The 23,154-nt window shown below is 40.4% G+C and overlaps 2 protein-coding genes across 7 annotated transcripts in view; both read left to right on the top strand.

The window, feature by feature from the left end:
- Positions 1-18,383, top strand: part of adamts17 (ADAM metallopeptidase with thrombospondin type 1 motif, 17) — a 308,092-nt gene extending 289,709 nt beyond the window's left edge. The window contains exons 20-22 of the mRNA XM_079665712.1: positions 207-271; positions 2,204-2,407; positions 10,383-18,383. Coding sequence (XP_079521838.1) covers positions 207-271; positions 2,204-2,407; positions 10,383-10,534 — 421 coding nt within the window. The 3' untranslated portion in view covers positions 10,535-18,383. The remainder of the gene's footprint in view (positions 1-206; positions 272-2,203; positions 2,408-10,382) is intronic.
- A 2,875-nt stretch (positions 18,384-21,258) lies between these two features.
- Positions 21,259-23,154, top strand: part of minar1 (membrane integral NOTCH2 associated receptor 1) — a 154,148-nt gene continuing 152,252 nt past the window's right edge. For all 6 annotated transcript variants that reach the window (XR_013805312.1, XR_013805313.1, XM_079665329.1 and 3 more), the window contains exon 1: positions 21,259-22,455. Coding sequence is in view for 4 of the 6 variants with exons in the window: in XM_079665329.1 (XP_079521455.1) it covers positions 21,631-22,455 (825 nt within the window). In the remaining 2 variants the exon portion in view is untranslated. The remainder of the gene's footprint in view (positions 22,456-23,154) is intronic.

Genomic DNA, 23,154 nt, shown 5'->3' with positions numbered 1-23,154 from the left:
GGGAAACACCATGAACATGCTTCATTTATTAAGGCAGAATATAATCTTCCCATGAAAATATTTTCTATATCGGCAAGCTACAACAGTTTAGGCAAGGCAATCTACTGGGCAGATTGCCTTGCTCAAGGGTACCTTCACAGCAGTTGGAGTCAATTTATTCAAATGTGTCATCAGTATTTGATGGTGTGGCCTTCACTGTCCTTCAGACTGCTGTTGAATCCTCTTATTTTCATCACTTCTCTGTCTGTGGGGAAACAGAAAAACTCTCTCGGTAGGAGATGTTTTGAGCGCCCTGCATCACTCTGGTATCACAGTGAGATTTACTGTGGAGGACATTTCCTTCCTCAGTTTATTCATTGAATGTGTCAAACACACACACACACACACACACACACACACACACACACACACACACACACACACACACACACACACACACACACACACACACACACACACACACACACACACACACACACACACACACAAACACAAACACACACACTGAAGCAGCTCCAACAGCCTCACTACACTACACTGCACAGGGTTCAATATATGGATTATGAATAAGGCAGTGTGCGAAAAAGTACACGTCCCACCGTCCGGGACGTGTTATTTACAATATCGGACAAGTAGATCTTTCAATTGACTTGTCCGGCGGACAAATGACGTTTTTTGCCCTGATTTATTGTCAAATTATTGATAAATTCAGTTTACAAAAGGCAGAACTCATTCGCAAATTGTACGTGTCTGCCATCGTTCGTTTAGAAATGTTAGTTTCGGTTCTGCTTGTCGATTCCTAAGGAAATGCATCTCGCCGCTTTCTGTACAGTTAGACGGGGGCGGGGTGGGGCGGGACGTGTAGCACAGTTGCAGGGCTGGGAAGCAAAATTTGGTTCCGAGTAGGAACAAATAACAATTGTCCGGTCCCGGGATTGATAAGAGTTGTGAGGACAGGAGGAGAGGACGAGCCCCGCGGACCGCAGCTCTCTCTCTCTCTCTCTATGCTCCGGATCAGCTGATCGCTGCACGGTGCAGCTCAGCGTCTCTCTCTCTCTCTCTCTTTCTACGCACAGCGGATCCGCTGCCCGTTTAACAGCCTCATCTTTGTCAATCTTTCTTATGTTCTTTCTCTAACACGTAATGAAGGTTATTTAGCGTTTTAGCTCCTGTGTTGTTAATATTGACCACTATTTCCTTTATGAAGTGAAGCAGCCTCCCTGTGTCCTCGCGCTGTACTCACATCCCCGGACCCCCAGACTCGGAGGAGCACAGGGATGTCAGTATTGTTTATGAAGCAGGGTATAGAAAGTAGCTACATTATTGAAATGAAAATACTATTTATTTACTTTTACAAACAGTGAGCAGCTGGGCAGCTGCAGCATGTGTATTGCAGGACATGTGTAAGCGTCTTTGAGTTTTAGAAAAGCACTAGGCCTATAGGCTATAAATATAATGTATTATTATTATTATTAGGCCTATGTGTTGGACATGTGTGGTTGGACTCTGTCTCACAGGCAGGTTGCAGCATGTGTGTTGCAGGACATGTGTTGGACACACAGACTGTGTGGTTGGACTCTGTCTCACAGGCAGGTTGCAGTGTAACATCAGAGGAGACTGGGCCAATTGTACATTCTCAAACTGCACCACTTAGAACTAACTAAACAATGCAGAGATTATTTTTATATAATTGTATTCAATAACCGTAAGAAATTAAACAGTATGAAGTGATTTGTAAATAGGAATACAGATTTGACTTAATGTTTTCATAAATATATTTTTCTCCCAATTTGTCATGGGACTTATTTTTACCCTCTCAAAGAACCGGAATCGAGAACCGAAAATAACTGGAATCGAAAAGCAGAACCGGAATCGTTAAAATCCAAACGATACCCAACACTATGTGTGATGCAGTAAAATCTTACCGCTATGTCGTAAAAACCGTGGGAAAATGTCAAATACGATGGCGAAGAAGAAGATTCCAGTGGCCCCAATTTGTGTCCATTCTGGACAAGTGAAAAATGTATTCGGACAAGTAAATTGCCAAACTCACTTGTCCATGGACAAGTACTCTCTAAAAACTTTTTCTCACACTGTAAAAGGGCCATCATATTTTTTAATAATATTTTGTGTCATGAACAATGCAACTAGAATTATTATAATACATTTTAAAAAAAAGGAATTTAATGATGACATCAGTGAGATCTGACACCTGATTGGTTGTTTCAGTGCTCGTCGTCCTGTGGGAAGGGCCTGCAGTCACGAGTGGTCCAGTGTATGCACAAAGTAACAGGTAGTCATGGTAACGACTGCCCAGTGACGTCGAGACCACCAACCTACCGACCCTGTCACCACGGCACCTGCAACGAGAAAATCAATGTGAACACCATCACCTCCCCCAGGCTAGGTGAGACTCAACTATTTTAATGTTAAACTTGCCTTCATCGTTCATAAAAGAGCAAAAAAACGAATACGTGAGCTAAAACATCATCATGAGGTCTGCCTTAAATGCTATTAAAGTATGTTGTTCCATCGTGGTTGACATTTTACCTTTGCTAAAAGGTTTAAAAGCCTAATGCAAAAACCACAAACCATTGGTCCGTAAAGAGGTCCTACTGTGCTATAGTTGTTTGAGCATGTCAATGTTCTGCAAGGGCGAAAATCCCTGTGTTCCCTCCAGAGGGAGTTTCTCTCCGACACACTCCCCCACCCCCCCTGCCTGAAACGCCTCCATTGGACTGCTTTGTTTACTTACTAAACAAAGCGACATCACTATGTAACACTTTTCAGACAGAGGGTGAAAAGAGGTGCTGCAACACAGGCAGTATGAGATACATAAGCCGCCTTCACACCGCAGTACTTTTCCCACTTTAGTTCTAATATAGTTCTGAAATGTCTCGTTAACACCAAAAACAGCCGGTGTTGTGTGAAATTATGCCCCCTCGTCATAAAATGCCCCCCTTGTCACGGGAACGCGCATTTCTAAATGACACGTTTACACCTTAAAACGATGTTTAAAACGAAAAGTAAACGTTCAGGGTTTTTATTAATGGTAATTTTCAGACTGTGAGTTGTTTAGTGGTAGCTCATATAGTCTTGATTATTCTGGTTTAACTTTTCGCTCCGTATTTGATGGTAGTGGTGTCGAAATTCATTCGTCACTTCCTTTTCAGTTTTTTTTTTTTTAATCTTTCTTTTTATTATTATTGTTACGTCCTGTCTGTATAAACGTGCTTTAAAATGTATTGTTAATTTTACATAGTTGTCATCTAATAATCAAAATATATGTTTACAAATGTTACATCTTTGTCTGCATATTTTTGCCACGCTATGCACCCCTTGCTATCTTACATAATACAAGTTTCACATTCATGAAACTTGCTCCATTTATTGGTACCAGTCCTAGAACCATACCCTGAAAGATGTTTGAGGGTGGGATTAATAGAAACCTCTTTTTTTTGGGGGGGGGGGCATTTTATTACAGGCCTGGCCATCACAATATGCCCCCCCTTGCTATCTTACAAAATAAAAGTTTCACATTCATGAAACTTGCTCCATTTATTGGTACCAGTCCTAGAACCATACCCTGAAAAATGCTTGGGTGGGCATATTGTGATGGCCAGGCCTGTCATAAAATGCCCCCCCCCAAAAAAAGAGGTTTCTATTAATCCCACCCTCAAGCGTTTTTCAGGGTATGGTTCTAGGACTGGTACCAATAAATGGAGCAAGTTTTCATGAATGTGACACTTTTATTTTGTAAGATAGCAAGGGGTGCATAGCGTGGCAAAAATGTGCTGACAAAGACTATGTAACATTTGTAAACATATATTTTGATTATTAGATGACAACTATGTAAAATTAAACAATATTTTTTAAAGCACATTTATACAGACAGGACGTTACAACAATAATAAAAAGAAAGATTAAAAAAAAAAAAACTGAAAAGGAAGTGACGAATGAATTTCGACACCTACATATGGAGCACTGAATTTCAGACTCCAGCTTACAGCTTCCTGCCTACGACCTGCCAAAGACCAGTATAGAGGAATGTTAAGCCCTCCCACTATTTTCCAAGAGGGCATTGCCAGATTTTCAATTTCAGGTTTTAACCAGGAGATGGGGCTTCATTCACAAATACAGAAAGACAAGTTTCATGGACTTTCAGTTGTGTTTTGAAGAGCATTTGAACACATCAATATTTTAGATCAACTAAAGTATATCTAATCTTCTAATTCAATAATATGTAGTCTTTATATATTAAATAATCATAATGTAAATGTTTACATTACACTTCTTTATTTGTTATGCTCATACTTTTACCTTTACAATCGTTTGCTTTAATATGCAGTATATTTGTTGTATATTTTTGTGTTTGCTTCCTCCTGCTCCCTTTCGGACACATACTGTATGATTTATTATTATTATTAATATGAAGATATTATTAAGATAAGATAAGATGTTACTTTATTGATTGGACATTTTAGTTTAGAATGTGCTGTCCCACGGTAATTCAGAAGGCTCACAGGTCACATTCCGACCATTATTTAAAACAATAGGTGCTTTCACACCGTCTACAGTTTGATTTGTATAGAGGGAGCTCTGTAAGTTTTCGAATTACCCATTTGCTTTCGGGGAGCCCTATTTTTCAGAGCACATCCTGCTACTAAATATGTCACACGCACGCTCTGTTGACTGGCGCAGCAATCAATCAATTGCTATAAAAACAATCTTCTACTAATACAGACGGTGTCACTATGCCGGCGGATGTGGCCGTTGTTGAAGCCTCTTCAGGCTCCGCATCGGCAGGACTCTCCCTCGTTGTGGAGCTGTCAAGCTCGACCCTAACGCCGCTTACAGCCGGCCAACTAAAAGTTGTTTTCCGTTCACGTTGTCATTTTTAGACTCCTTCGCTTCTTTGCTTGTGAATCCAAAAGCTGTGACGCTTGGCTGTTTTCTTTTTGCCATATTATTTATTACAAAGCCAGAGTTAAAAAAATATCAAAATGAACATTTCAAATACCGCGCTGGCATCACCGCCATAACCATAGCAACGTAAGTAAGAATGCAGCGCCGCCACGTACAGATGGCAACACCCAGACATATTCACAAATATAAAACAAATATTCAGAAACTGTAATGAACAATAACTTTTATTTATTTCAAGAACTGTTATTTACAGAAACTCAACATTTCTAATCTGTGTGACACAAATATGCACAATTGTTTTGGGCTCCCCCTATTTATCTCAAAGTCAGCCTTCAGGGGAGCTCCCTCCCTAATCGGGGGAGCCAAGCTCCTCCTAGCTCCCCCCCATTTCGAACAGTATCTGTGGCTGAATGGCCAGCGATTATGTGCGGCGCATTTATCATAGGTGATCAGAGCTAACTGCCTGCCGTCAGATTTCATTTAAAAAATAGATCTGATTTTAAGACTATTTCTGCGCTCATAAAGAATGATAAGAATAAGAATAATGCGTATTGAACTGGTTTCATTAATTAGTGAGTTTATTTAACACTAGAACCGCCAATCGGGTCAATTTGTGTGATGTGTGTTGTGTGTGTGCAATGTAACTTTTTTTCAATAAAATATTAAAGTCTCCCAGTCCGTGACTTTTCCTGAAAGTGTGTTATGTAGCACCCTATGTTGTTAAAAATTGCATTCTAATAGCGGGATTTGACGGGTTTAGGTAGGCCTATACAAAAACCTCTGGCGGTTTTAGTGTTAAGGTAATTAGGTACAGTAGAAGCCCTTTTTTATCAGTAACGAATTTAGCAGTTGAACATAAAAGTCAACTAACTGAGGGCCACTTGCAATGACAGTGTTGTGTCTAATTGTAAGCTTGTCACTCAGAGTAACCTACAATTAATTTAGCTGCTGGAGAAGAAAGATCAAGGGGGGAGGGGGGGAGAGAGCTGTGGTTGATGGGCCATTAGTTGTGTAAATACACAACTGAGAACTGCCGTTTCATTCAGACTGTTTAAAAAACGGTAACAACGGACTATTTTTCTTAGAGGATGCATGTCAATTTAAATCAATACATACAACTATTTTTTAAATCAATAAAAACATTTTCTAAATTCATAAAAGCATTTCAATTAATATTGGGAGTCATGTCGTTACTTTGTTGAGAATGTGGCCGTGTAATAAGCGGGATAATTTGCAGCGACTTGTTCCTTATGGGGAAAATAACACCCGTCATGTGTGTGTAGAGGTGTGTGTGGTTAAAACACTTTCATGAAGTGAAGGAATTTCCTTCTATAAAACAGCTGTGGGCAGCAGTGAGTGTCACGGACATGAATTCATAGATCAAGGCAGACTGGTGCACACACTCTCCTGTCCTGCCAGGCGACACGCCCGTTCTAAGCCGTGTCCCTCACTCACATCCCAAGCATCCCCAAAAAGTGTATTATGTTGTTACATCTCAGATGTTATGTTTCAGTTGTTCTCTGTCTATGTTCAGTGATGCAAACTTGTCACCTTTCGGCGAAATTCGCCGTTTTGAATCCAAAATAAGTTGTTTGTGTGATTCATGTAGATCTGCAATACAAATATTTTTGGGGTATGGGGGGGTCTGGGACCCGGAGTAATCTGCGGCCGTGAGCTGTTATGTGCCATCATGACACGCTTGGTGTTCTTTTTTTATATATTATAATGAAGTACGAGCTGTGTGCTCGAGTCTTCCTGCCTGTCGGCTCTGCTCATGGATGTATAATAAGGCTCTGCTGCTCCGAGATGATGGTCTAGCTTCAGCAGCTACATTACCTACGGGTGCGTTCGTTAATAATAACTGTGCGTCCGGAGTCACTGTGGCACAGACTGGACCGCTGGTGAACAGCTGTTAGAACGGGCCGTTCAGGTGTTCAGAGCAGAGCTCCCTGTCGGAGCGGCAGAGCGTGATGCGAACTGAAAAGTTTTTCTGTGGCAATATTATTTAAGGAATCGTTGAGCTAGCTAGCTAGCCTACATTGTCACTATCTGCTAACGTTAGCTTTAGCCTTCTATTTCTAATAGTTTTTTTCATAGGCTATAAACAGAGGTGGTATAAGTATATATATACTGTATATTGTACTTGAGTAAAAGTAGAAGTACTCAGATATTGTACTTGAGTAAAAGTAGAAGTACTCAGGTCTTGTACTTGAGTAAAAGTAGAAGTACTCAGATCTTGTACTTGAGTAAAAGTAGAAGCACTCAGGTCTTGTACTAGAGTAAAAGTAGAAGTACTCAGGTCTTGTATTTGAGTAAAAGTAGAAGTACTCAGATCTTGTACTTGAGTAAAAGTAATAGTCCCAGAGTGTAGGAATACTCTGTTACAGTAAAAGTCCTGCATTCAAAATGTTCCTCAAGTAAAAGTAGAAAAGTATTATCACCAAAATATAGTGAAAGTAGCGACAGTAAAAGTAGTCATTGTACAGATTGGTCCATTTCAGAATAATAGATATGATATGTTTTCTAATGATTGATCATGAAAGTGTCCTCAAAGCTGGTAAAGGTGCAGCTAGTTTGAATGACTTTGTATACTGCAGGGTAGCTTGTGGATTTACTCCAGGTGGAACTAAAGTCGGAATTAACACTTGATTATATTTCACATCATTCATCCACATCTGTAAAGTAACTAAAGGTATTACATACATGGAGTGGAGGAAAAGTACAGCATGTACCTCTGAACTGTAGTGGAGTAGAAGAACAAAGTAGCAAAACATTGAAATACTTAAATAAAGTACAAGTATCTCAAAATTGTGCCCAAGTATAGTACTTGTTGAGTTTATGAACTTAGTTACTTTACACCATGTGGCTATAAAGATAGAAAGGCTTAAGCCTTGCACAGAGGCATGAAAATACATTTTCAAAATGCTCAACAGTGCTGCCAAAATTATAAACTGACTGCTACACAATTTAAAATAAATGCTTTAGTGGTTCTGACTGCTAAAATCCTGTTATTCCGTGTGGTGGGTGAGCCGGGGGCTCGGATCCTTGTCACCTTTTTCATACCTGATGAGTTTGCATCCCTGTATGTTAAAAAGCCTCAGTCACCTTAATTCATGTAATAAAAACTTCTCAGGTCAGTAACACTCAAAGCTAAATGTGCAATACCATGTTCAGCTATGTTACTATTTATAATGTTTTTGTTGTTAAATCAGAAGATGTACATATTGGAATGATTTCTTAACTTACAGTAGACTATTTTTTACAATGTGTGTTGGAAGGATTTATTAAATTACTATGAATATTGTCATTGTTGAAGGCTTTTAGAGAAGGGTGAACTATAAGCCTGAATTACATAACATTTTATACCTAAAAACATAAAAGCCACAATAAATGAATCACAATTATTCTAGTTATTTTTACCTCCCGTATTGCTTTCAACCCACCAGCTTTTATGGTGTTGTTACGTCACTAACTGTAAGCTTGTCACATACAGTCAATGGTCACTCAGAGTAACATCCAGTTAATTTAGCTGCTGGAGAAGAAAGATCAGGGGGGGAACGGGGGGGGAGAGAGCTGTGGTTGATGGGCCATTAGTTGTGTAAATTCACAGCTGAGAGCTGCCGTTTCATTCAGACTGTTTAAAAAATGGTAACAACGGATTATTTTTCTTAGCGGGTGCATGTCAATTTAAATCAATACATACAACTATTTTTTAAATCAATAAAAACATTTTCTAAATCCATAAAAGCATTTCAATTAATATTGGGAGTCATGTCGTTACTTTGCCGTGTAATAAGCGGGATAATTTGCAGCGACTTGTTCCTTATGGGGAAAATAGTACCCGTCATGCAGATCAGGATCCCTCCGCCACGCTTTGGGATCCTGATCTGCCGACGAGGCTCCATTAAAATATAAATATTTTTAGTGAATTACTGAGTTTAGGCACGTTAATAACGTTTTAATGAAGTTGAATACAGTATATTCATATGTGTCAGTGATTTCATGTCAATTCGGCGAATATAAACATAAATTATCGTGGTGAAGATGATTAAATTAGGATAAAAAATCGAGAGCCGGGCTGCATTTCCTCCTGTTAGTTTTTTTCGACTAAACAACATTATTTTGTTAAAAAACAACATGGTGATGTTTTGTAAATGATTACATGTCTCTTATTTAGCACAGAGTATGATATCCGTGACATATGGATCTTAACAAAGTTCCGCTGTACATCCAGCGTACTGTATCTGACTTTATTTCACATGAGCTCCAGTGTGGAACCCCACTGCACCCCCTTGTGGATCAATGATCCATTGCAGCTGGCTTCATTATAATTACATTTATCTATCACGGGGGCGGTCTCAAGTCAAACTGGAGGTTTTCCCTTGAGCGAGGGCAGATCACGTACCAATCACGGCCCTCGCGTTTCAAACTATCTGAAATGAATCGCTACATCTGTATACCATCAAATACGGAGCGAAAAGTTAAACCAGAATAATCAAGACTATATGAGCTTGCACTAAACAACTCACAGTCTGAAAATTACCATTAATAAAAACCCTGAACGTTTACTTTTCGTTTTAAACATCGTTTTAAGGTGTAAACGTGTCATTTAGAAATGCACGTTCCCGTGACAAGGGGGGGGCATTTTATGACGGGGGGACATAGTTTGACACAACACCGGAACACAAATTAGTTCATCAGAACCTTTTTACCCCCTGCTAGAGAGCAGGTACTTTCGTGGGAGAAAAAGGTTCCTATGTCTGATTGGCTGGGCGGATTGCAAACCACGCCCCGTAAAACTCCCAAAAAGTTTTGTGAAGCCGCCATTTTATTATCCTCGCATTAGCATTATTAGCATTAGCATTAGCCCAGCCCAGCACAGAAACGCAGAGGGACTAACTTATGGCAACACAAAAGAAAACATGGGAGCGATGGAGATGAGGAGGTGTCGGCGTTCTGGCGATTTACTCGGAAGGCTTCAGTAGAAGCCTTCACCAACTCCGGTGACTTCCGGCCGGGGACTTCGGTTGGCAGTATACACCGTGAAGTTGTTTGCGGCCTGCCAGTAAACCCAAACCAGAAGAAGAAGAAGTGGCGTCAGCGGCTTCATTTGCCTAATCCTTCCTCAGGGACTTATTCCGGTGTGAACGCGATCTGTACTTAGTTCATGAAAACTAAAGAGTTCTCATGAACTAAGTTCTCATGAACCTTTGTGGGAAAAGTACTGCGGTGTGAAAGCGCCTATAAAGAGTTTTTGAACATTAAAGCATGGAGACATGTCCCAGTAGAGACACAGAATACTGATATGAACATGAGCCTAATGTCCTCTTCAAATATGTTTGAGAGAATTCATTACATTAAAAAAAACATTCTGGCACCGAGGCCTGTTGTTTGAGTGTGACCCTAATGTCTTAATCTTTATTGAATTGGATTGAAACACTCTCCCCACTCCCCAGCTGCTCTGACCTATAAGTGCCTGGGGGACCAGTGGACCGTGTACTGCCGGGTGATCCGGGAGAAGAACCTGTGTCAGGACATGAGGTGGTACCAGCGCTGCTGCGACACCTGTAGGGACTTCTATGCAAAGAAAATACTGCACAAGAGCTAATGGCTGAATGCACCTAATTTCCTCTACGCAATGCTCCTTTTTGTAAATGTTTTTAATATTCTTAAATGTATAAATGAAGAGTGTATTCTATTATTGATGGAACTTTTTGTATTTAAAAAAGAAAATGGCAAGTACATGTAAATGTACATTTTAAACGGGCTCATAAGCTTCTATATTTAATGAGACTTGCAAATGTCCGATTTGTCTCTTGCTGTACACCAAACAGAATCTAAGGAGCATCTGAGAGGCCGCTCCACGCGGCTCGCTCACAGAGCGATGAGTTTAGGTGCTGGATCTGATGGACTGTGGCAGGTCTGTCAGGGCTCTCCTTACTTTATAAATATGCTCTCCATTGTATCTTTTACTCTGTTGTACTGTTTTATAACTAAATGTTGCAATTTCAAATGATTAGTATGTTTATATATAACCCAAATAATTATACTTAAGTATTAATTAAGTATACGTTTTGATCAGGAGACCCACGTCTCCAGGTCTGTTCAGGCAGTGGACAGCTCATGTAGCATGGTGCAAGCATTACACGTCTTTCAGTTGCAGTCAAGTTTAAATTATTGTTGCAAACAATATTATTGTCTGTTCTACGATGTTTTTACATTCACCCCTCAGATCCACTGTGCACCTCAGTGCAAAAAGCAGCATGACCACGGACAAACAGCTGCTCTCATTGGCTGTTTCCCTGCCCATCATCCTGAGCATGGACATGGTATATCCACCCCAGTCTCACAAAAAAACGTGTAATAACTACGTTGGTCCACAACGTAGGACGTAGTATTTCTACAAAAACGCCTCTGAAATTGTAAGATCCCTACGTTTTTTTTCACCATTCATTCCAATGGCTGGCGTCTATGTCACGTGCTCTTCACATTTCTCCTTGCAGAAAAAAAAAACATGGCCGAACTTCGTTTTGTTCTCAGTGTAAAATGCCTATTTAAAGTTAGTTTGGCCATTAAAATGCGTTTTGATGTCATTTGATGCGAGAAATATGAGTTGTTATTTCAGATTATGTGTGCAGTGGATGTACATGATCTTTAGTTTGCTAGTTATTACGAAGATTACTTCAGGAAATTGTGTCTATACAATGTTTTCAATCTTACCAAGGTGGTTGCTCGGGACGCCGCTATCGATATTATTTATGTTATGTTGTGTAACTGTTTAATGCTGTTATCTTTATTGCTACCCCCTTCCCCGTCAATGTATAGTGTTGGTCCACAGCGCAAACGTATTAGTTTAACAAAATCTGCATCTAAAATGGTGGCATATACGTTATTTTCCCCTGTGCAATTCCAGTCTGACATGTCACATCTCACATCACATCGTCATAAACAAATACCGGAAATAGACCGAAAACACTTTATTCCGAGTGTGCTTGCTTTTCTCTTTGGAGGTCATCACATAACGGCATTGTAATACACGGTTCGGCTGCATTAAATGTTACATATCTGCTGTAATTCTGTATTTATAGAGCCTTGATCAGAAGACTTCTAGACAAACGTGAGGAACTGCCGCCAACACTGAAAACGTGACGTGGATCATAAATATATCAGCAATTAAACAACATCTTACATTTATTTTCACACAATACGTGTCCTTGCAGTATCAACACTAATTCGGCTGACTTTTATATTTGATCCAATTGGTAGATAGGCTGTATTTACACAATAAACGTGCACTCCTGATATAAAGGGACACCTAGTGGTTAAAGCATGTTATTGAATTTCATTATTTTTTTTATTAGATATTAATAGGATCCCTATAAAGTACATTCATTACTCGTTATTCTCTACTAATAGTTAATTGAAGACTGTATATAATGACTATTTTGCAACTCCCTTTCAAGATTTCAAGATTTTCTAAGGTTTATTGATATATATACACAAACGGTGTAGTTGTGCAATGAATGAAACACTTTGTGTATACCTCCAGCAATGTTAACTATGTTGAAGCACTTATTTTAACTGATATTATACTCATATATAAGATGTATGAAGATAGTATAAGAAATGTGCAGAATATGACAGTCTAATGGTGGAGGTATACACAAATATTGATAGATGTCTTCTGATGCACTGTTGAGGAACCTGCGACCCAAGTTTTTCATCTCCGGCCTTGTCAGGTATTGAACAATCAATAAATAAAGAACACAGAATTATTAAATATAAAACACAGAATTTGTGTGATTATACTAAATGATTTACAAATAAACACCACTGCATATTTACAACTGTTACACATGCTGATGTAACGCAAATGTTTCCAACTTGGGATCAATAAAGTATATCTTATCTTAAGATGATCGATGGCTACTGCCATATTTGCAAAATGTGCCTCTGAGCCTTGACGAGTGCATGTTACAGGCTTATCAATTAACAACAGGAGGGGTCAAAAACATAAGACCAGCTGTTAAATAAAGCTCTTCTGACCTTAGCTGTCATGTGGGTATATATTAATGCTGCCCATTATGGGCACAAGCAATTTTCACCCATTTATTAATTATATGTTTTAAATGTGTTTCCTATCCCCTAAACCTCCAGGGATGAACACAGTTTAATACTGGCAACTTTTTATTATGGGAAATATGAAAACGTCTTTTAAAACTACAAGTCCCAGTAGAGACGTGCCATAGATAGAGAACATGTTGCGAAACATAATAGCCAGCATGTGTAGTTCTGGGGAAGAAGGGGGGGGGGGGCGGTGTGGACCCGTTCAAATCCAGTTTTGGACAGTCTGCCGTGGTTCCATCCCATTTCAAGTGCTGTTCGACACTCGGCGTAACCCTCGGAGCACACTCTCCAATCACAGAGCTTGAGGACTATCACGGGGTTTGTCAAGCGAAGCGGAGAGAATACTTACTTCTGGGTGTAATATTCTGTAAAGCAAATGAGCTGCTCCTACCCTCGGTCCTGACGGACTCCAACTTGTGTTTATTAATCAAACAAATAAATAAACACAAGGATAATTATGTGTTATTGTTGAGTAAATGGAGAATTGCACAGGGGAAAATAACGTATCTATTGTGATGATTAACATTATTCACCCACGGATCTATGGGTTAGGGCAGGGATGGGCAACTTTGAGGATAGTGAGGGCCAAAAAAAAAATTCCTCACTACCAGAGGGCCACTTCGTGACCATTCACTTCCATCGGCAGGATACTATATCCACAACATTTAAATAGCCAACTTTAGCTACTAATTTAATGAAAACAACTAAATATGTATAGGCAATAAATGTTTATTGTACCAAACACCAACACTGAGTTTAACAACGAATATTCATCTTTGTATTGTGTTTCTATGCTTCCCTCACATCCGATACATAAAACCGAGAACATATGCATTTTTTGAACTTCACCCACAGCTGGATCAGTAAGCTATACTCTTAATGAGATACTTGTGGCCTCTCCTGCTGCTGCACAATACACTGAATGTCAATCTCAACATTTGTACATCCGATTTGCATGAGATGGAACAGTGTCTCATCTGTCAGTCTGTTTCTCTCCCTTGACTTGATGTGCTTCATCATAGAGAAATTGCTCTCGCAGATGTAAGTGCTGCCAAACATGCTGGCCATTGAGAGCGCAAAATCCCTGAGGAGTGGAAAGCGGGACTCGGGTAGCAGTCTCCAAAAGGAAATTCCCCTCTCCTGGCGCTTTGCTAGAAAGGGGTCTGACTGTAGTTCGCACATTTCAAGCTGCAACTCAGGGGGCTGCTCGATGATTGTAGCCGAGAGGGGGTTAGTGAATAACTCGATGCGTGGCTGCATGGTGTGGAAATCTTGAAAGCGCTTCTTAAACTGCTGCTGCAGTGCTTCTATGTCGGCTCTGTACTTGGGTAATGTTTTCTCACATTCGGGGGCATCTTTGCGCATCTCTTCACATGACGGGAAGTGCGCCAGATTAGGATGGTCGGCTGAAAATCCGTCTTTAAACAGAGTCAGTTTAGTAACAAATGCGTTCATGTGCGCATATAGATCCGACACGGTTTGGCATCTTCCCTGTAACCGCATATTCAGGTGATTAAGATGCGAGGTAATTTCCGCAAGGAAAGCCATGTCGAGAAGAAAATCTGTATTCCTGAGTTTTGCGCAGTACGCACTTGTATCACATTGGATGGTGTCCTCCAAGAACACAGGGATTTCTGCGCGTAGCGCAAAAAACCTCTCCAAGCATTTTCCACGGCTCATCCACCTTATCTCTGTGTGCATCTGTAAATCACCGTACGCGGCGTTCACTTCATCCAAAAAGGCTATAAACTTCCTGTGATTGAGAGACCGGTTCCCTCCTCGAATGAGATTAGTAGTCTTGGTAACTAAATCCATGACATGGCTAAAGTTCATTGATTTGGCACACAGAGCCTCCTGCAATATCAAAACGAAATTTGATTTAGCCTGATTTTTTTTTTACAAAGAATGCCCACATTCAAAACCATTAGAATAGCTAACAATAATGTTACCCACCTGATGTATGATGCAGTGCAGTATTGGACAGTCAACGCCACTCTGGCGGAGGAGGCCGGCGAATCCAGTGCGCTTTCCTTGCATTGCTGGCGCACCATCGGTAACAACAGCTGAGAGCTTGTGAAATCCTCCGTGCGCACTTACAACATTTTCAACAGCGGCGAAAATATCTTGTCCTTTGGTAGTGCCATGCAAAGAAGCCAGTTTCAATAACTCCTCGTGCACTTAAAAGGAACTGTTAATGGCCCGTGTGTAGATGAGAAGCTGGCTCACATCAGTCACATCAGTGCTCTCATCCAACGCTAAGGAAAAGTATGCACAGTCATGCATGACTTGTTTTACCTTTTGTTCGACATGATTTTGTATATCAAATATTCTTCGTGTCACTGTCCGACGGGACAAAGAGACGGTTTCAAAGTTTTTAGCCATGTTGTCATCTCCGAATGCTTTAGCCATCTGGACTGCACAACTCTTCACCATTTCGCCGTCAGACAGGGACTTCTTAGCTTTAGCAAGCTCAAGGGAAACGGCATAAGACGCCGTGAGAGACGATTGCTGTGTAGTCGTGGCTCTGGTAAAAAAGTTCTGCTGCTGGCATATTTTCCCTTTTAGGTCAGCAACGATGGCGACTCTGGCAGCTCCTGTGTGCTTTTCATATTTGTCTTTATGGGTGCTGTTGTAGTGGCGACTTAAATTGTAGTCCTTCATTGCCGATTTAGTTTCAAGACACACCAAACACATAGGTTTGCCTTTGAATTCTGTAAACAGATAATCTATTTCCCATTTTGGCTGAAAGAGACGGTTTTCTAGGTCCAGTTTTCTTTTTTGGGCGCTCATGTTTCTTTTCCCGCTAACGGAGGAAAGCCGCGAGGTAAACAGAAGACAATATACACTTGGCTGCAGGCCTCATGAATTTGGGGGGAGCGCCCTCTAGCGGTGAATATTATTAATTACAAGTGGGGTCTGGTTCAAATGATTTGCTTGTTTACAACTGTGAAACCAATATATTTTTGTAAATTGACTCGCGGGCCGCACAAAGTGAGGGCGGTGGCCACATGCGGCCCGCGGGCCGCCAGTTGCCCATCCCTGGGTTAGGGTATTGTTCTGTACGGACATTTTAGTGAGACGGACTTCATGTCTCCACTTGTCTGGTTTTGAGATGCTAAATAAAAGTCTAGCTTGTACCTTTGATACCCCGCCTATGATGATACCACAATTTTAGATGCGGATTTTGTTAAACTAATACGTTTGCGCTGTGGACCAACACTACTGATGGGGAAGGGGGTAGCAATAAAGATAACACCATTTTACACAACATAACATAAATAATATCGATAGCAGCGCCCCTTGGTAACAATGAAAACATTGTATAGACACAATTTCCTGAAGTAATCTTCGTAATAACTAGCAAACTAAAGATCATGTACATCCACTGCACACATAATCTGAAATAACAACCCATATTTCTCGCATCAAATGACATCAAAACGTATTTTAATGGCCAAACTAACTTTAAAATAGGCATTTTACACCGAGAATAAAACGAAGTTCGGCCATGTTTTTTTTTTTCTGCAGGGAGAAATGTGAAGATCACGTGACATAGACGCCAGCCATTGGAATGAATGGTGAAAAAAAACGTAGGGATTTTACAATTTCAGAGGCGTTTTTGTAGAAATACTACGTCCTACGTTGTGGACCAACGTAGTTATTACACGTTTTTTTATGAGACTGGGTTGGTATATCCTTTAATCAGCCAATAGCTTTGTCCTAAGTGCTGAACAGGGGGAGGGGAGGGGGGGGGAGGGACCTACCATGGCTGTTTTCAAGCATGTGCCTTTAGCATTCAGACAGGAGCTCTTTAATCATAGCCAGTACACACACACACTAAAACTAGGTTCATGTCAAAATGATAGAAAAACCTCAAGTAAACATTTGAACTCTTGGCTTTTTAAACAATCCAATATATGATCATTTGTCCACATAACATTTCAACATTATACCTGAGGAAGATTCCATTATATTCGTCCTTTCAAATGTTCATATCAGGATCAAATCCTGTCCACATGACCAATCTGAATACTTATTTTTGGTGGAAATGCAACTGGAGCACTTTGGTAACTGATTGAACACCAGAAGAAGAGCTTCTGCACTTTAGCTGCAACAATAACAGTTAAGCAAGCCAACAATTATCTGTAAACACAAAAACCTGGATGAAACGTATTCATTAACTTTATTTACTCCACTCAATCACCCAGTTATGCCGTCCATGATCTCCAATCCCCCCCACAGCTCACATGCAGTGTAACAGTTTTGGCACATATGACATGGGATATAAACAGACACATCCACTTGAACATCAGTGTAAAATATATTCTTTATTGTTTAATTTAACGTAGGTAAAGCCAATGCACTGTGTAAAGACACATTTCCTTCTACCTGTACATCAACACAGTGAAACATCAACACAGTGAAACACATATTTGTAATTACCACTATATCTTATCACCACTACAATGTCATGCAAGGGCGTTGCTATCAATGGCATAGTGCTGTGATGATTTCCTTTTAAATATTTAAACAGCAGCTGCTTTTTGTTCTCCCTGCCCACATTCACACAGTCCCGGAGCTCGTGTGTGTGTGTGTGTGTGTGTGTGTGTGTGTGTGTGTGTGTGTGTGTGTGTGTGTGTGTGTGTGTGTGTGTGTGTGTGTGTGTGTGTGTGTGTGTGTGTGTGTGTGTGTGTGTGTGTGTGTGTGTGTGTGTGTGTGTGTGTGTGTGTGTGTGTGTGTGTGTGTGTGTGTGTGTGTGTGTGTGTGTGTGTGTGTGTGTGTGTGTGGGTGGGTGGGTGGGTGGGTGGGTGGGTGGGTGTTGTTCACTAAGGGTTTAATGGTGCTATCTTATGACCCGTTTCACTGTTGTGGAATTCAGCTCATTGTCAGTAAGGGTGCTTTTGTCAAAACAGTTATATGTTTTAATGTTGTAAGACTATTTAATAACGTTGCCATTTATTGTCTTTTTTTTGTCCGATGTAGTGCAAATATGAATTGTTTCTGTACTGTACTTTTTGTTGCACCGACAGTATGTTTGGTATGGACTGCCACTACATGTATTTAATGGTGCCGGTCCTGGATAAGTGGATGAACATGGACGGATGTTTGGAACTGAGTTCAGTTGTTTAACAGCCATGTTACCTGTTGTCTGCTGCATTGTAGTCACACTATATTTGAGCTGTCCAATGTTCCTCACATCATTCTGAGCAGGAGCCTGAATGGTAGGATCAAATTATATTGTAATAAGTCTACTGTAAAGTGATTCTTTGTTTTGTCACATAATAAATGATATGACTCACTAAGTTATGTGGAGTTACTATGGGCTTAGATTTGTCTCATTAATTGTGTGAACATTAAAATAATTTGTGTGTAAATATGTGATTTGTAAATATAAAACACCATCCACAAATGCATTTAAAAGATTTGCAAACTCACTGTGGCACTCTATTGCATCCCTGCATAATCCGCCTGTGCGCATCAAAGAAGCAGACTCATGTTCCCACTAAAGTAGGGGTGAGTGTATTAAGGAGGCAAACTTGACGTTGCCAGGAGCATATAAGGATTTTTCCACAATGTTGAAAATGTAAAAAAAAAAATGTTTAAAACATAAAGATGAAAAGGTTTGAAAAAGTTATTGTTTAATGTTTTAAAGAGGTGACGCTACTCAGCCAAGCGCGGCTGTTCTTATGTTCTCTGAGGGGAGGCTCACCTTCCCACACTTTGAAAACCCCTGCTATAGCCCAAATTGCAGCACAACATAGTTCTGCTGTGCTTTCTACAAACTTGCTTTAACTGAAGGCAATTAATCATTCCACGCAAATGGTGCAGGAAGGATTCACTCAGCATTCTCTCAGTGAGCTCACTCCCCAGATGGCTCCAATGTGTGCTTTCAGCCATGACTGTGTGTACGAATTGTGCGTGATGCAAGGACATAAAGACAGACAGAATTCAGGGTGCTCACTGCTTAATGGCTGCCAGAATGCTTCTTTCAAGAAGAGCTATTACAAATCCTCCTTACAGGGGCTTGTTTCACCTTCTCAAAGCCAGTGGCCACACATTTTGCAGTTAGTCAGGCTGGCACCAGTCATGCCATCTTGTGGTCATTTCAAACAATGCAGCATTTAAATGAAGAGTGGAGCAGCACCCACATGCAGCAGACTGCATGCAACAGCAACTTTAAAGGGGACCTATCATGGAAAATGCACTTTTTGCTGTATTTTATACATGAATATATGTCTCTGTGTCAGGGAACTCACATAGTGTCCAGTGTTAATTTTTCAGTTGTTTTTGATTTAGTCTTAGTCTTTAGACGAAAATGGTTATTAGTTTTAGTCACATTTTAGTCATTCCTATCCTTCATAGTTTTAGTCTAGTTTTAGTCGACGAAAACTCAAAACGTTTTAGTCAACTTTTAGTCTATGAAAAATTACATTTTAGTCAACTTTTAGTCAAAATGTTTTCTCTCTTTAAAGTTGAAACTAATTCAGTTTGCGAATACAGGTAGGCATATCTGAAATTGGAGTCAATGTGACAGCATCAAGTGTTGAAATTCATAAAGCAACATTTCATTCTCTTAACACTTTACTTTAACGGTATTCTTGCAGGTACTTTTTGTTATTTTTTAAAGGGAAAAACTAAACAATTGATTGATACAGTGTGTGGCTAAATCCTTTACGTACGTTTGTTGTCTAAAACATGTTTGAATAAAAACAAAAAGTAATGATTGAAATTATAATAAAGGCATTTTATCAGGTTACATTATCATATTAAATAATACAGACTGTCAACGTTTTACATTTCTACTATTTCTACTGTCCAGCGATAGTTGTAGTTACGTCATTCTAAGTGGAAACAAAGAGCTGCATCGATCACACTGGATAAAGCATTCTATGACCGGAAGTTAGAAGCGTTTCCTTCACAATAAAAGCGCTAATAATAATATGTGTTTTTGTATTAATTTACAATTTCTCTAATTCATGGATGTATTCAATGCAATATATCCCTAGTGTATTCTTTTTGCATTGCATGCTAATTTCTCACGTAATATTTATGTATTCTACAGTTTTTTCAATTTAGACAACTTTTATTACAATGTATTTCTCTTTTGAAATTATGAAACAATTATAAAACTAGCTCTTCTTTTTAATACTTTTTTTATACTTGGAAAAGAGTATTTGAATATATGATTGAAACATATAAACATAAGCACTCTCATATGTCATAAAACAAATAACTGCTTAATAAAGGAAAAATATTCTTGATGCATGCACTTGTAAGCATGTGTATGTGACAATTGTAGGAGTTGAATGGTGGAGACTAAACAAAACTTAACAGAGATACACATGTGCATTGTCCCTGCTAAATAAACGATTAAAGAGAATAAAGATGAATGTGGTCTGAGCAAAGATGATTACATCCTGATCCTGGTGTGATCTGATCCGATCACAATCTGGACTCTAGTATATAGTATAGTAGAAAGATAGTGTGACACCAAGCATATTTACCAAAGTAGTGTAAGCTTACAATTTTGAGTTATCAGTACTGTATAACATTATGGTTCCGTAATAGTTAATTTACAGAAGGATATTTTATACAAATGTGCTGATAATCTAGGAGATGTATTGCATTGTAAGACTTACACGAACAGACAGTATAAAATAGTTCAGGTCTACTTTCACCCAGACTAAGGAGAACATTACAATGCTCGCTTTACACGTGTGAATATTCCTCAACATCTGTAGATCTGTAGGGAAAACAATGTCGATTATAAACAGTGCTCTTCTGAGGCTCTTATTTTGAAAGCGGAAGCAACCCGTGTTTATTGTTTGGACATTGACACTGGCTCTTTTTCAGCACAGCGTGCAGTTTCTCTCTCATCCTCGCCGCTGAGACAGAGTCCTGGGAGGGGAGACAGCGGACAATTGAAGAGCGTCCAGCCGGCTGTGAGTCCTGCAGCCCGGGAGCAGGGACCCGGCGGTAACGTCTCATACAGCCGGGACAAGAAGGATTTTTATCAGCATTTACCTGAGTGCGGCACGTGAGAATGCACTGTGCGTTAGATTTGATTCAAATTTATTTTATTTTGACTGATGGATAATTTGATTTTGGTTAAAGTTCGTTTGCTTCTATGGGAGATCCAGAGCCAGGTGATATCTGGTTCTCCTCTGCTGCTGGGGGGGGGGGGGGGGGGGAGACACACAGCTGTGCTGCACCGAGCCCGAGCACCAGATCATTCTCTCTCTGCTCACAACTACTCTGGGTGAGTGACGGTATGCAGATCCTGGAGGACTGAAATAAGGCTGCACACCTGCTACTTCAGCTCTTACTGTCGAAATGCTTATTTTAGTCCTCTTATGACCATTTGTCATAAAATCAGCAAATGATGTGTGATCTTAAATGAGTTTTAAAGACAGTGGGACTGTCTTTCGGCCTATGTGGGCATCTCTGATTTTCTAATGCTTTATGTGTCTCCGGTGGCCAAAACAAGCCAACACATTAGCATTGAATGAACATTCAGATATGTGGTTTCTTCTCCTGAGGTAGGACCTCCTCTGTAAGCCTGTTCCTCCAGCCGCCATGGACCCCCTCCCAGAGTACTCTCTGTTCCTGGTTCGAATCCTGGACGAGCTGGACACCAAGCACAAGACCATGTCCTACCAGGACCTGTGTAAGTCCCTGTGTGCTCGCTTCAACCTGGTACAGCTGGCCAAGCTCCGCAGCCTGCTTTTCTACACAGCCTGCCTTGACCCCGCCTTCCCGGCCACCCTCTTCAAGGACAAGATGCGTTGCTCCATGGAAGACCCACAGTCCAAGAAGCTCATGGTGGCAGCAGACATCGTCACCATGTTCAACTTGATCCAGATGAACGGAGGCATGGTCAAAGACAAGCTCCCCACAGCACACAGAGGCAAGTTCCACAAGAACCAGTCGTTGGAACTGGGCAAGTCTGATGATAACTCCTTTAAGTTTCAGGACTGTGACAGGGGGCTTAGTTATGAGCACATGGATCACCCCAGAGCTGGACACCACCACCATCACCCCACCAAGCAGCTACCTGGGACTCAGAGCGCCACCCCCTCCTCTGAATGCAAGACCTTCCAGCCGTTCATCCCCTCCTCGGACCCTAACTTCCTTCTGGGCGTCAACAAGGACCTGAAATGTAGAGCAGCATCTCTGGACAAGCTGCACCACCTACCCCAGTACTTCAACAGCAGCCCACCCTCTCCCCCATGTGAGATAGAGAGCACCTACTTCCCCATGGATATGGACAGCGAGTGCACCACAGATCAGGAGTCCCTGAAGCACATGGGCCCTCCAGAGCCCTTCTCCGTCCAGTCCTGCATCCAGAAGAGGAACATCTTCAAGGAGGACTTCCACAACTTTGTGGCCTTCTCCCCGCAGGTTTGTGTTTTCTTTTCTAGAAAACTGCTGAAGGACGTAAGAGATGGGGAGCAACTTGAAGTACTGTTAATGTATCTCAGGAATTGCAATTTTTTTAAAGAGGCAATGTATTCAGATAAGAGAATTATTTTGTAGGAACAGTAAGAAAAAACAAAAGTATTCAATTCACAAAAAAAGACACAAATGGAAACCGTCTGTGCAGCATTTTTGCAAAACTGTATCCAAAGTTTTTTTAAATGTCCATTATACATCTGATGATGATGTGAGTACATAAAAAGAGAAATATTGCATGAACTGATTTCATGAATAATTATGAGAACGCTGTCATTAGTTATTACATAAAGCATAAAGATTCCTGGATATCCAGGCAACTATTAGAGTAGTGGTTCTCAAACCTTTTCTGTCATTCCCCACTTTGAACAGGTGGGCCTTTTCAAGCACCACCTGTCCCTCATCGCTCCAATAAAATGGTAGGCCAAGCTTAAAATGGTCAAATGTATCGTTCTATAACAATATAACAATATATCTATAACAAATAACATCAGTTCAAAAACAGCGAAAATCAATAACAGTTCAGAAATAGAGAAAATAAAAGTGCAATGGTGTCAATCCTTGCCTCAAATGGGCTGAGTTCCAAAAATATAGAAAAAGGGCCTACTATGCAATTGTGTTATCAATGGTAGGCCAAGCTTAAAATTG

The sequence above is a fragment of the Notothenia rossii genome (assembly GCF_949606895.1).
Source record: "Notothenia rossii genome assembly, chromosome: 2".
Classification (NCBI taxonomy): Eukaryota; Metazoa; Chordata; class Actinopteri; order Perciformes; family Nototheniidae; genus Notothenia; species Notothenia rossii.
Note: the sequence above shows the minus strand (reverse complement) of the source record. Positions and strands in the feature narration are given on the sequence as shown.